The 14,224-nt window shown below is 43.4% G+C and overlaps 1 protein-coding gene across 1 annotated transcript in view; it reads left to right on the forward strand.

Moving 5' to 3' along the window:
- IFIT3 (interferon induced protein with tetratricopeptide repeats 3) overlaps positions 1–9,157 on the forward strand; it is a 10,292-nt gene extending 1,135 nt beyond the window's left edge. The window contains exon 2 of the mRNA XM_012801337.2: positions 7,141–9,157. Coding sequence (XP_012656791.2) covers positions 7,141–8,593 — 1,453 coding nt within the window. The 3' untranslated portion in view covers positions 8,594–9,157. The remainder of the gene's footprint in view (positions 1–7,140) is intronic.
- Positions 9,158–14,224: the final 5,067 nt, after the last annotated feature.

A 14,224-nucleotide genomic window follows, 5' to 3' on the forward strand; every position in this document is an offset into this window, starting at 1 on the left:
AGGTTGCTGTGAGCTGTAATGCCACGGCACTCTACCCAGGGGGACAGCTTGAGGCTCTGTCTCAAAAAAAAAAAAAAAGAAATGTTTGATCACTTTAAGGTGGGAAGTGGAAGAAACATTTCTTACGGAAGGGCATTTTTTTCATTTCTTATTATAATGCCCCTCCATAGTTTAGCATTTATTTTTATTGCTGCACTGAAAGCTGATTAGCAACAGAAAATAATTTCTCTTCAAAAACATAATGACCGAATGTCTGGCCTAATACTAGTCTAATCTATAAGACTAATTGGTGGTTGCCTGGAGGTGGTGAGGACTGAGTAGGAATGCTCACAGAGGAATCTTTTGGGATGATAGCAATATTCTATAGGGAGGCAGTAGTAGTGGTTGCATAGACATAAACATTTGTAAATCTCATTAAACCGTACACTTAAATGAATGCATTTTATTAGATATAAAGTATAATCTCAGTGAACTTGATTTTTTAAAATACATAATAGACCTGCTAGAGTTCTGCCATGGGATAGGTTGTCAGGGAGAACGAAGAGAAAAAGATGCCTTTCCCCCACACACCTGTGGGAAGGATCGAGGGGGCATTGCTGGGGCAGGAGGAAAGGGAAGGTCCTCGCCTGCCCTCAGCCCTCAGGACTTGCTAATGCTCTGCAGTGCCACATGAGGGGACAGCATGGGTAAGAGGAGTTCACTGCCAAGTACCAAGTACCCCAGACTACCCTTTTCTACAGAATAGGTTCCTGGCCAAGAGAGATGTTAACTCTGCATGAGTGGGGCTGACCAGAAAGCCAGGCTCTGCCCAGCATCTTGGGAGTCAGCCACACCAGAGGCTTTCTGGTGTCCTGTGTCTAGATGTGTCTGGGGCCACTGGCCTGGGGAGGTCTGAGGCAGGGCGGCAGGGGCTCTGGACTATGCTGGACTGAAGTCCATGCCAAGGTGCTCCTTTTATCAGAGGCTACAGAAAGAGAGGCAGGTTGGGTTGTTTTGCTCCAGCAATGCCAAAAATTTCCAAAGGGGAAAATCACCTGGAGAAATGACTCACCCCTGCCAGCTGAAGAGCACCCTCCTCTGCCATCCATAGAACTTAAAAGTATGACACTAACGCCCTGACAGTCCTGGTGGTAACAGTTCCTTTGTTATCAGCAGTTGGCAGGAGCTCTGCTGAGCGCTTTTCATGTATATTATCTCATACTCGGATTACTCTCCTGAGAGCCCTAGGAAGCAAGACCTATTATTTCTGTCATTAACCTTATTTTCTAGATGAGTAAAATGGGGCTCAGGAGGGCAAAGTACTTGCCCAAGTCCTCTCATAGAGAGCTGGGGTTATAGCAGAGTCCTGAATGGAATCAGCAAACTCTACTGCTGAGGACCTTCTTCTGGCTTGTGCATGGAGCCCTAACAATGCCATCAATCACACTCAGTCTAGGGAAGGGGTTGGGATGGGCAAGGCCAGGCTCTCAGGCTCCCTATCTGGAGGATGTTACTGGATGAAGAGTGTCCAGCAGCCTGTTACTGTCAGCCAATATGCAAAGGCAGGGATAGGTCCACCAAACTGTCAGAGGCCAGCAATTCTGGAGGACAGTGAGAGTAGCTTCTCCAAAACCAGTCTGTTCTTCCATTTCCAGAATCATGTTCTATACATAAAAGTTCAAAGCAAAGACCACATTAACCCTTCTTTTAAACAATAAGCAGCATAACCCAGTGATCTATTATAACAAAAGTTAATCCTCTAAATCAGCCACTCCAGATAGCCATCTTTGGGGTGGGAGGTAAATTTACAAAACAATTAAGAACAGGAGATGGGTCAAGGTCACTTAGGACCTACCCTGATCAGACCAGCTGTGTTATGTTGGCCCTAGCCTGACTTATTCCATCTCATTACACCACATGTGCTCTCAGGGACAGCTTTTTTTGGTGACCCATCCACCCCTTGGAGTGCCCAGAGCCACATTTTGGATTCAATGAAGTAGCTCTCTCTAGGGCAATAATTCTTATAATTTGGATAGAGGGAAAAAGGGAAGTCATTCTAGAGGATTTTAAGGATAAAGGAATAAGGCTCATTGATTTAACTTGAGAAATATCCCAGAACTTGTCAAAGACATCACTGAAATCTAGGTATCCTGTGATTTTTCTTTCTTCCACTCAAGATTTTCTGACTCACTGTCTAATTCACTTTTCCATGTAAAAGGCAAAACTAATGTTTAAAATATCTCTAGAACAGCACTTCTCAAAATGTGGCACTGGGACTCCTGCCACTGAATTCCAGGATACTTGTCAAAACACAGATTTCTGAGCTGACCTCAGATTCATTGCACCACAATCTCTTACTCTGTGTTGTCAACCTAAAATAAACAAAAGGCTCCCGATCCAGTTACAAGAGTTTATTTAGTTAAAAGAGGGTGTTCATTGCTCTGCAGTGTCACATTAGGAGATGGGATGGGTAAGAGCAGAGCTATATTGAATAACAGTCACCGATGCTTCTGATGTGGGGAAAATGAGGATCACTTACAAGGTGCTGAAAAGACTTGTATTTTCCGTGCAACAGCTAACATGCAGACATAAAATTTGATTGGCTACCACTATTGATTGCATTTCAGAGTGTTGCTTAAAATTCTGTTGTAAAGAAGTAACAATCACAAGGTTCTCTCTGTCCAGTGGTATTTAGTTTAGGTTTGAATACCAAACAAGGACCTGGTTCATGTATAACATCTCATCACAAAGACCAGAAAGCCAACAGTCAGGCAAGTCATTCATGTTAACATGAGTCAGCTTGCAGAGTTTAACTTTTCCCCCTAGCATACTAAATTTGGAAGGTCCTGAAATTCTACTTTCTTTTCACAGTACCTTTTTACAGTCCCTCAAACCACAGTTTCCGAGGCGTCTGGCAAGGACGCCCAGCCAGGGTGAGCTCAGCACTCTTCTGTGTTCTCAGCAGTGATCCCCACAGCATCGCCGCATCACTTTCACCTTCCTTTCCTCTTTCATAAAAGCACAGACCTGAGGGTTAGCACCCTGGGTGGAAACCTGATCAGCATTTGCTTGGGATGAAGAAGCTGGACATAAAATCAACCTAGACACCAGCTTTTCAAAATTGCAGGGAAACAGCCATCATGAGGTAAATTGTCCCTGGTTCTCTGACAGGAAATTGGAAATGTCTCACAAATCTTATTCTTGCCTAGAACTGCCTGAACTGTCTATTTCAGTATTTGCTCAGAGATTAAATATTTAGCTAATTCAATCATGAACCTCCCTTCCCAATTCATGCATGCTTATTTCTCTGGCTCTGTCCGACACAGAAGGAAGTGAGAGTTGAGGGCTGGGAAGGGGAGAGGGGCTTATGAGAGAGCCTGGAGGGGACACGCACTCAGATCCTTCCAGTTACGGTAGCTGGAGAATAGTGACTAACCAGTCTTGCTCCCTCTATGATTTCTTATGTTTGAAAAGACGCAATAAGAGGTTTGTGGATTTTGTTGTCCTTATTTTACAAACATGCTGGTTTCTCAGCAAACATGCTAATGATTCATTCAGCATTGCAAAACTCTGATTTATGATGAGAGCCCTTTCACACTGAAATGTGCTCTTTGAGAACAGGGGATAGTCTCTCTGAGTCGTCCCCTTACTGACTTGCTAGACCTCCCCTGTGAACTAAGAATAAGGAAAATGTTGCCATCTCTTACACTGTTCTGCAGACCAGCTGGATCACGGTCAAGGGAGTGCTCTGTTAGAATGCAATTACTGCATCCTGCATTCGGATATTCTGGTGGATTAGAAGAGAAAAAAGATCCAGAAAAAAACATGCAATTTAAAAGAGGACCGCAGATATGTCATAGGCACACTGAAGTTTGAGGAGCGCTGGCTAATCGAAGACATGCTCATCTCCAAACTCCCTCTTCCTTAACTGTATACAAGCCTCCTGCCTTGTATGTGTGTAAATGGGAGGGAGGACGCCCCAAGTGGGTTACAGGAAGGGCAGGGGTGAGAAGGATGGTAACCTAAAACAAAGCTTTCCTGTGCAGGGAGTACTGCAGGAATAGGAAAGTGGCCATTGGCAATCGTTGCCCAATGTGATGTCTTTTTAGAGAAGTGATTTTTAATCCATGTGCCGTGGCACACAGGCAACTGGTGTGCTGTGAGAGGTTCTCAGGTATGCTGCAAAATTTTTTAAAAATCATTAATTCAATTATTTTTGAAAGAAGTTCCAAGCACAGTAAATGTATTCTTTCTTTTGCTCTTTGTTTTTTATTATTAACTTAAGTGTACCAGGGAAGTTTAACTATAGGTTCAAGTGTGCCGTGAGATAACAAAGTTTGAAAAACACTGTTCTAGAGCCTTACTCCTCAGTGTGGTCTAAGGCTGAGAACCTCTGGGAGGCTGTTAGAAAGGCAGCATCCTAGCCCATCTGATTCCACATCTACAATTTAACAAGATCCCCCTGTGATTGGGTCCATATACATATGAAAGTTTGATAAGGACAGCTCTGGAGAGTTCCTTGGCTCACTTTTAGTGCCAACTCTGAACAACTAGCTGAGCATAGTTCAGCCTGTCCCTTCACGTAGTTGGTGGGAGCATAACCAGAACATCTTTGGTCCAAGCTGCCTCAGGGGTTCTCTCAAAGCACCCACTCTTACATTTTAAGAGGGCCTCTTTATGAGAATGTCAAGGTTCCACTCTAGCAATGGCTTTGACTAGACTCTGGAAGGAGATGTGGCATCTACCCTGGGGTTTGTGGGTAGTGCCAGCAGGCTGTGATGGTCCAGGTAGGTGAGCAGGAGAAGGAGGGCTGGCTAAATAGGTTGATTCTGGGAATTTCCTAAGGACCAGCAGGAACTGGTGGTGACCTTAACTGTGTGGGTCATTTACATCATGGTAGCCTGAGGCCATGGGAAATCTCCATCTGGGCCTGAGGGAATCCTACCTCCCCAAGGCCTTCCCTGAGATGCAGACTGTCCAGGTAGGACGGATATTCTGCTGCCCAAGTTTCACCTGAACTTGGGGACATTCTTTATTAAGTAACTGCAGCCATCATCTCACCTACCTGCTTGTATTTTCTGAAATATCAGAATTTGATCACTGTTAACTAATTTATGTAGACATATAAGGAGAATGTAATTTTTAAAAATACATGTGAGATAAATTACTAAGTGAGGAAAACTTGGCAAATGGAGTATTTGTTTTTTTAAAAAGGCAACAGTATTTTAATATAAGCCTTAGTAACTGTAGGTCTGGGATGCATTTTTTTTTTTTTTTTAGTCGAGATCTCAGGACATCCAGTCTAATATACTTTGCTCCAAATTTTACATGAGAGTTCTGGTAACAAATACCTCATCAAATTAGAGATCTTAGGGAGGAAGGCTTAAGAAAAACCAAGGGACCTAAATCCCAATTTTCAATAGGTTTTATAATCATAAAGTCACACACATGGTTGGCTACCTTCCTAGATAAACTGTTCAATGTCATCATTAAATGCCTTAGCATGGCCAGCTCTGGCATTGGGAACATGGTGGTAGGGATGAAATTTCCCCAAGAGTTCCGTACTCTAGATTCACCCATAGGTCCAGGAATATCGAGTTGCTTTTCTGCTTATCCTACACTTTCTGAGTAATCAACATCCTCTGAAGCTGATACATCACAAGATGGGAACATGTTTCATCTTGGAGGGAGAATTTTTATCAGTAAGGGCTGAAAGTTTAGTTTTAAGATCCCTCTGGCCCATTATTATGTCAAAGCCCTTCCCTCTCCTCCTAAAAAAGAGAGAGAGTGTGTCATTAAATCTGCATGATGGTTTGTGAGTTCTTGATATAAACACATCCAAAGTCACCTTCATTTTGCAAGTGCACCGGATACCTCACCTCCTGCACATCTGCTTACGCTGTGTAAGGGATGTGCTTTGTGCTTCTCTGCACAGACAGTAGCCATAGAAAAGTGAATCTAGAAAGCAAGAGGAAAACACCTCCACTTCTGTCTAGGTAAGACTTAGGAATGTGTATTAGAGGAACAGAACCAATAGGATATACAGACGATCCCCACCTTACAAAGGTTTGACTTTCAATTTTTCAGTTTTATGATGGTACAAAAGTGATACAACCATTCTGTTTTTCACCTGCAGTACAACAGTCAGTAAATTACAAGAGATATTCAACATTTTCTTTTTTGAGGCAGTCTCACTTTGTCACCCTCCATAGAGTGGTGTGGTATCATAGCTCACAGCAACCTCAAACTCTTGGGCTCAAGTGATCCACTTGCCTCAGCCTCTCAAGTAGCTGGGACTATAGGTGCCCACCACCATGCCTGGCTATTTTGAGAGACAGAGTCTCACTTTTGCTCAGGCTGGTCTCAAACTCCTGAGCTTAAGCTATTTACCCACCTTGGCCTCCCTGAGTCTAGGATTATAGGCATGAGCTGCCGTACCCAGCCTGAGATATTCAACATTTTATTATGAAATAGGATTTGTAATAGATGCTTTTGCACAAATATAGCCTAAAATAAATATTCTGAATACATTAAAGGTAGGTTAGACTATGCCGTGGTGTACAATAGGTTAAGTGTATTAAATGCATTATTGACTTAGGATATTTTAAAGTTATGATGGGTTTACTGGGATATAACTTCATTGTAAGTTATAAACATCTGTATATAAATATATTTATTTTGAAAAATTGGATTGTGTGTTAATGGAGGCTGAAAAGTCCCGTGATCTGTTGTCTAGAAGCTGGAAACGCAAGAAAATCAGTGGTATGGTCCCAGTCCAATGTCAGAGCCCTGAGATCCATAAGAGTCAATGTTGAAAGTTCTAGTCCAAGTTCAGTCCAAGGACAGAAGAAGACTAATGTCCCAGCACAAGCATTCAGGAAGAGAGTGAATTCTCTCTTGCCCTTCATTTTTGTCCTGTTCCAACTCTCCATGGGTTGGACGATACCTGCTCACATTGTGTAGAGCCCTCAGCTCTATTCACTCGAGAAGTCAAATGTTAATCTCTTTGAAAAACATCCTCACCCACCCCTGAAATAACACTTAATCAAATATCTGTGGCCCACAGCTTTGATGTGTTTAAGTTGACACATCCTGTTAAAGAAGACAGGGTGTGGTGCTCAGCAGTGCACATCACAGTGACCATGTTTATTTTCTCTGCAGTGAGAACACCAAGAATTCCCTGGAGAAAATTCTTCCACAGCTAAAATGCCATTTCACCTGGAACTTGTTTAAGGGAGAAGGCGTTCCACGGGATCTGGAAGACAGAGTGTGTAACCAGATCAAATTTTTAAAGGATGAGTTTAAAGCTACAATGTACAACTTGCTGGCCTACATAAAACACTTAGATGGTCACAATGAAGCTGCCCTGGAGTGCTTACAGCAAGCTGAAGACTTCATCCAGCGAGAGCACGCTGGCCAGACAGAAATCAGAAGCCTGGTCACCTGGGGAAACTACGCCTGGGTCTACTATCACATGGGCCGCTTTTCAGAAGCTCAGATTTACGTGGATAAGGTGAAACAGGCCTGCAAGAAGTTTTTAAACCCTTACAGCATTGAGAGTCCTGAGCTGGACTCTGAGGAAGGATGGACATGGATAAAATGTGGAAGAAACCAAAGGGCAAAGATGTGTTTTGAGAAGGCACTGGAAGAAAAACCCGGCAATCCAGAATTCGCCTCTGGACTGGCCATCGCGATGTACTGTCTGGATAATAACCCACAGAAACCGTGCTCTGTCGATGCTTTCAAGGAGGCGGTTGAGCTGAGTCCTGATAACCAGTATGTCAAAGTTCTCTTGGCCCTCAAACTGCAGGAGATGGATAAAGAAGCTGAAGGGGAGCGCTTGGTTGAAGAGGCTCTGGAGAAGGCTCCTGGCCAAACAGATGTCCTTCGCAGTGCAGCCAAATTTTACAGGAAAAGAGGTGACCTAGACAAAGCTATTGAACTGTTTCTAAAGGCACTGGAATCCATCCCAAACAACGCCGACCTCTGTCATCAGATTGGATGGTGCTACAAGGCAAAAGCCAGACAAATGCAGAATGCAGGAGAGTCTGAAGCGCGTGCAAACAGAGAGAAGATTGCAGAGCTACAGCAGTGTGCCTCGGAGTATTTGAGGAAAGCTGGTGAGAAGGGCCTAAATCCTCTGAACCCAGACTCTGATCTCCCTGAGCTCCTGGAAGCAGAAGAATGTTATCAGATACCATTCAGTAAGGAGCTGCCTCACACTGAGAAGCAACAGCTCCCCCAGGGCCAGGGCCACTGCCACAGTCTGGAGCATGGCAGGGAGTCTGCAGACACTGCCACCGCCACCCTGCAGCAGCATTTAGAGGGTTTGTCCATAAGCAAAACATCAACCGAGAAGGGAGAGATGAAACAGCAGGCACAGAACACAGCTGAAAATCTGCTTCCACAAAATGTACCCAATTCTTGGTATCGTCAAGGATTAATTCACAAGCAGAATGGAGATCTGCGGCAAGCAGCCAAATGTTATGAGAAGGAGCTGGGCCGCCTGCTCAGGGACGTCCCTTCGGGCATTGGCAGCTTGCTCCTGTCAGCCTCTGAGCTTGAAGAGGACAGTGTGGAGACCGGCCAGGGTGCAGTCAAGCCCAATCCCTGAGGACTCCCCAACTCTTGAACTGAGTCAGAGAGGAGAAAAGCAGCGTCAGGAGGAGACGAAGAATAGAGGGTAGTAAGAGAGGGGACCCTGACCTGAGAGTCCTGAGGGGGCTGGTCTTGCATGTTGCTCTGAGGTTCATTTTTAGAGAATTGTTTTTTCACGCTCTTTCTCCCCTGTCCCTTCCAGCCACATAGTTACCAGCTGGTCTTATGACTGATCACCAGTAGCAATAATGCTTCAGGCCCGTGTGCTGCTGATTACCTCTCAGTCCGCACTCCGTTCACCATAACCCCCATTGGTGCCCTTCTTGCCAAGGCCATTAGTGCTGACCTCCCACCCCTCAAATCTTCAACCTTCCTTTTCTCCATCTCAATGCCACCCAGTCTGCTGGGCCTGGAAGATTCACTTTTAACTAACTTGAAATATCCCTTATGTCTTTGTATATACGTGTATTCTTGAGAGCGATACTTTGATGTAGTCTTGATAACGTGTATTCTTGAGAGTGATACTTTGATGTATTCTTGAGAACACTGCTACAATAAATCTAAACATTTCAACTCAGAATAGAGCTCATTGTGTTGTTTTTGTATGGGACTATGACAGTAATGTTAATTCAGAGTCTCACCTACTAGGGATAGTGCGTAATTGCTAAGCCACACCATGCTAGTTTGAAATGTACGCTTTAGCTACTCCTTAGAGATAACACTGTCCTATAGCCTGACCATCCTTAGACTACCGAAACTATGATTCTCGTTCCAGCCTGGGAGGCCCCGCTAAACCCAGTGCTCAGTGAGCGGGGCTACAGCTGGCAAGGTTTCTGTACACCCAGGAATAGATGGGCAAATACCTCCCGACAGTATGAGGGACACCAGTGCTAGGCTGACCATGAGGTGTCCATGCAGGCCACCAACAACCCCTTTAAAACTGCCAGCATCTGACATGGTGACCTCCATTTTGTTCAGATAAAAATTAGACCTGGCCCAAGCACAGTGGCTCATGCCTATAATCCTAGCACTTTAGGAAGCCAAGTCAGGAGGACGCCAGGAGTTTGAGACCAGCCTGAGCAACACAGTGAAAGCCCGTGATGTAATAGATATTGGAAACTAAGAAGGGGGAGGGTGGGAGAGAAGTGAAGGATAAAATCTACCTATCTGGTACAACATACGCTATTCTAGTGATAGGTACTCTAAAAGCACTGACTTCAGCATTATAAAATTCAGCCATGAAAGTAAAAGAAAGAAAGAAAAACAAAATTCATCCATGTAACAAACATTGGTACCCATAAATCTATTGAAACTTTTTAAAAGAAAATTAAAAATAGAGCCGTGCCTGTGGCTCAGTGGGTAAGGCGCCGGCCCCGTATACCAAGGCTGGCAGGTTCAAACCCAGCCCCAGCCAAACTGCAACAACAACAACAAAATACCCAGGTGTTGTGGCAGGCACCGGTAGTCCCAGCTACTGGGGAGGCTGAGGCAAGAGAATCACCTAAGCCCAGGAGCTAGAGGTTGCTGTGAGCTGTGACACCAAAGCCCTCTACCAAGGGTTAATAAGTGAGACTCTGTCTCCAAAAAAAAAAAAGAGAGAAAGAAAATTAAAAATTGATATATTCTACTCTGGAAAAAAAGGAGTAGCTGGGCACGGTGGCATACATCCATCATCCCACCTACATAAGAGGCTGAGCCAGGAGAGTTGCTTGAACTCAGGAGTTTGAGGTTGCAGTAAGCTATGATCATGCCACTGCATTCCAGACTAGGTGACTGAGTGAAGTTCTATCTCAAAGATGTCTCAAAAACAAAATTTTAAAAATCAGACCAGGGCAGGAGGGATCTCTTAAATTCATGGAGAATAGTCTCCTTAGACCAGCAGTTCTCAACCTGAGGGTCACAACCCACAGGAACTGTATAAAAGGGCTGTAGCATTAGGAAGGTTGAGAACCACTGCCTTAGACTTTAGGACTTTCCTCTGCATTCCATTTCTGATTCACTCATGAATATAATATCTAGTCACAAGGACGTGAACAGAAAAGTAAAAGGATATAAGTAAGATGATCATTTGAACACTTTCCTTTGAAATTTTTTCCCCTAGATTGGGAAGTAATGTAATCTTTGAGATAGATTCAGGAATGATTCCCTAGCTGCTATAACATCTGGAAACTTCTCTGTAGGTTTATGAGTAGCAGAAAGACTACGGCCCTAAATGAGTTTGTCTCTCTGAATTTAGAATTTAGACCAAGAACACACATACACCAGCCCTTGATATGCACAGACAGAATGTATGGACCTTTGACCATTTCCAAACTCAAAGAGCCAGACCCATCAGGGATATCAATTTTTGCCCATGGAAAAAATATTAGGTCACTAGGAAAATTTCAAGACAGACTGGTATTATTTCACTTCTAAGAAACACAGTCAACAGCATCCTTTCTGATTCCCTCAGGCAAGTTTCAAGTTGCTCGGCTTATCAGTATTGCTCGGAGGGCTTCATTTATCTCTGTCTATCTCTGTCTGTTTTATGTTCCTTGATTTTTATGAATCTCAAAACTTTCATAATGACCCACCTACCATCTGAGACTAATATAGTACACCATGGTGACTTCAGTGAATAACAATATGTTCTGTACTTGAAAATTGCTAAGAGTAGATTTTAAGTATTTTCACCACCAACAACATGGTAAGCATTTGAAGTAATGCATAATTAAATGATGTGATTTGGTCAGTGCACAGTGGTGCATATATCCGAACATCACACCGCACATCATAAAATGTACAGATTTTACTTGTTAACTGCAAAAAAATTTAATATTTTTTAAAAAACTGCTAGGAGGGGTAGCTAATGAACAAACTTATCCCACCCAGCATTCATTCCCATGCCAAGTGTCCTGTGCCTGTCATCTTTTATACAACAATTCTGATGAAATTCTGTGTGTAAGCTCAAGAATATCACAGCCATTAAGATAACATAGGATGGGGAAAAGGCCAAAAAAAAAAAAAAAAACACCGAGACGTATGAGTATGTGTGAAAACCACAGTGCCATGTTAAGGATAGTGGTTACTAGATGCTAAAATTTTCTCAGTGAAAAATACTGGAAACCACTTGAAAATAAGTATAATATTAGAAGATGGTTTCACATTTCAGTGTATGGTGCTCAAAGCATTTTTACCCATATTTTCTTTTTCAGCCTGACTTTTCTATAGATTATAAAGATAAGGCAGAAATTATCACAGAGACATAGGACAATGAAGGTACAACGTGTCAGTTATCTGTCACGGTATAGCAAACCATGCCAGAATTTGTGGCTTAAAACAATAACCATCTTATTTTTGGGGGGTTTTTTTTCTTTTTTTGTTTGTTTTCAAGATAGAGTCTCGCTTCATCATCCACGCTAGAGTGCTGTGGTGTCAGCCTAGCTTACAGCAACCTCAAACTCCTGGATTCAAGCAATCCTCCTTCCTCAGCCTCCCCAGTAGCTAGGATTACAGGTACCTGTTATGACATCTGGCTAATTTCTCTCTATATATATTTTTTTTCTTTTTTTTTTTTTTTTAAAGAGATAGAGTCTCACTTTGTCACCCTCGGTAGAGTGCTGTAGTGTCATAGCTCATAGCAACCTCCAGCTCTTGGGCTTAGGCGATTCTCTTGCCTCAGCCTCCCAAGTAGCTGGGACGACAGGTGCCCACCACAATGCCTGGTTATTTTTTGTTGCAGTTTGGCTGGGGTCAGATTCAAACCCACCACCCTCGGCATATGGGGCCAGCACCCTACTCACTGAGCCACAGGCACCGCCCAATTTCTCTATTTTTTATAGAGACCAAGTCTCATTTTGCTTAGGCTAGTCTCAAATTCCTGAGCTCAAGCAATCCTCCTGCCTTGGCCTCCCAGAGTCCTAGGATTACTGGTGTGAGCCACTGAGCCTGGCCTATTGTTTTTACATTAATTGGCTTGGACAATTTGTATATTAATTGTCACGGAGTTTGGTGTAGGCTGGGAGAAGAAAGCAATGACAGAGGCGATGAGAAGAAAGGATGCAGAAGACTCTCTGGCCTAACAACAGGCACAAGAGTCTCGAAGGTGAACTAGAGCAGTCTTAAGACTAATTGTCATGTGGTCCACCCTCAGAGAGGTTCATGGAAGGTCTGTGTGGGCAGTAAGACTCTGGTTTCAAGGTGACATCCCTTACCCTCGAAGTGCATAAACCTGCCCCAGACCCCAAATCAGGAAACAGACTTGAGCTCACCTTCTGCATCCTTACTGGTCAGTCCTGCGATAGAACCTTTCTTTTCTCAATAGTCTACCATAACACTGGCCTCTATGTGTATCAGGCAGTGAAGACTTTTGCTTGGTAATAGAAATGTAAAACCTAACCAGGATAAAGATACATTTTTATCAAAAAGGGTCAGGAGCAGTGACTCACATCTGTAATCCAGCACTTGGGGAGGCCAAGGGAGGAGGATCACTTGAGGCCAGGAATTTAAGACCACCCTGGGCAATACTGAGATCCCATCTCTATAAAAAAATAAAAACTAGCCAGCTGTGGTGACACATGCCTCTCACCCCAACTACTCAGGACGCTGAGACAGAAGGATGATGTGAGCCCAAAAGTTTGAGGTGCAGGGATTTGTGATGACACCGCTGCACTTTAGCTGGGGCAACAGAGCAAAGACCCTATCTCAAAAAAAGCAGGGAGGATACATTTTTATCCAAAAGCTACACATTCTTCTCCTCAAAAGCATACACTATACAGTATTACTATATCAGAGTCTTTCCCCCGATATAGTAACAGAAGAGGGAGAATTAAGAAGAGAGCCCCACCTGCAGGATGCCTTTTTCACCAAACACCCGTAACTGCCTGATAGAGGGAGAGTTGCAGGGATAAAAGAGGACAAAGTCCACTTCCTGTTAGCAACTCCACAAAGTTAGAAGAGGATCCGCCTGCCTAAGCCATAGTCCCATAGTCCCATTAAACACCCCCCAGAATCAAAACCACAGTGAGAAAGGACGAAAAAATAACACAGGTTGATGAGGATTTGGAGAAAGGGGGATACCCATACACTGTTGGTAGGAATGTAAATTAGTATGGCCACTATGGAAGGTTCCTCAAAAACCTAAAAGTAGAACCATCCTATGTCCTAGCAATCCCACTGCTGGGAATATACAAAAAAAAGAAAAAAATCAATATATTGAAGAGATACTGGCACTCCCATGTTTATTGCTGCACTATTTATGGTAGCTAAAATATGAAAGCTGCAAGGTGAGTGAATTGCCCTGAGCTCACAGGTTCAAGATCAGCATGAGACAGAGTGAAACCCCATCTCTAAAAATAGCCAGGCATTGTGGCAGGTGCCTATAGTCCCAGCTACTGGGGAGACTGAGGCAAGAGAATCTCTTGAGCCCAAGAGTTTGAGGTTGCTGTGAGCTATGACACCACAGCATTCTACTAAGGGAGACAAAGTAAGACTGTATATAAATAAATTAATAAATAAATAGAACATGGAAGCAACCTAAATGTTCATCAATGGATGAATACAGACAATGTGGTATACATACACAGTGAAATATTATTCAGCCATAAGAAAGAATGAAATGCTGGAACTGGAGTTTCATTGTTGTGCAAAATGAACCAGACACAGAAAT

Source organism: Otolemur garnettii, unplaced genomic scaffold (genome assembly GCF_000181295.1).
Source record: "Otolemur garnettii isolate 467f Iridium unplaced genomic scaffold, OtoGar3 scaffold00008, whole genome shotgun sequence".
NCBI classification, from domain to species: domain Eukaryota; kingdom Metazoa; phylum Chordata; class Mammalia; order Primates; family Galagidae; genus Otolemur; species Otolemur garnettii.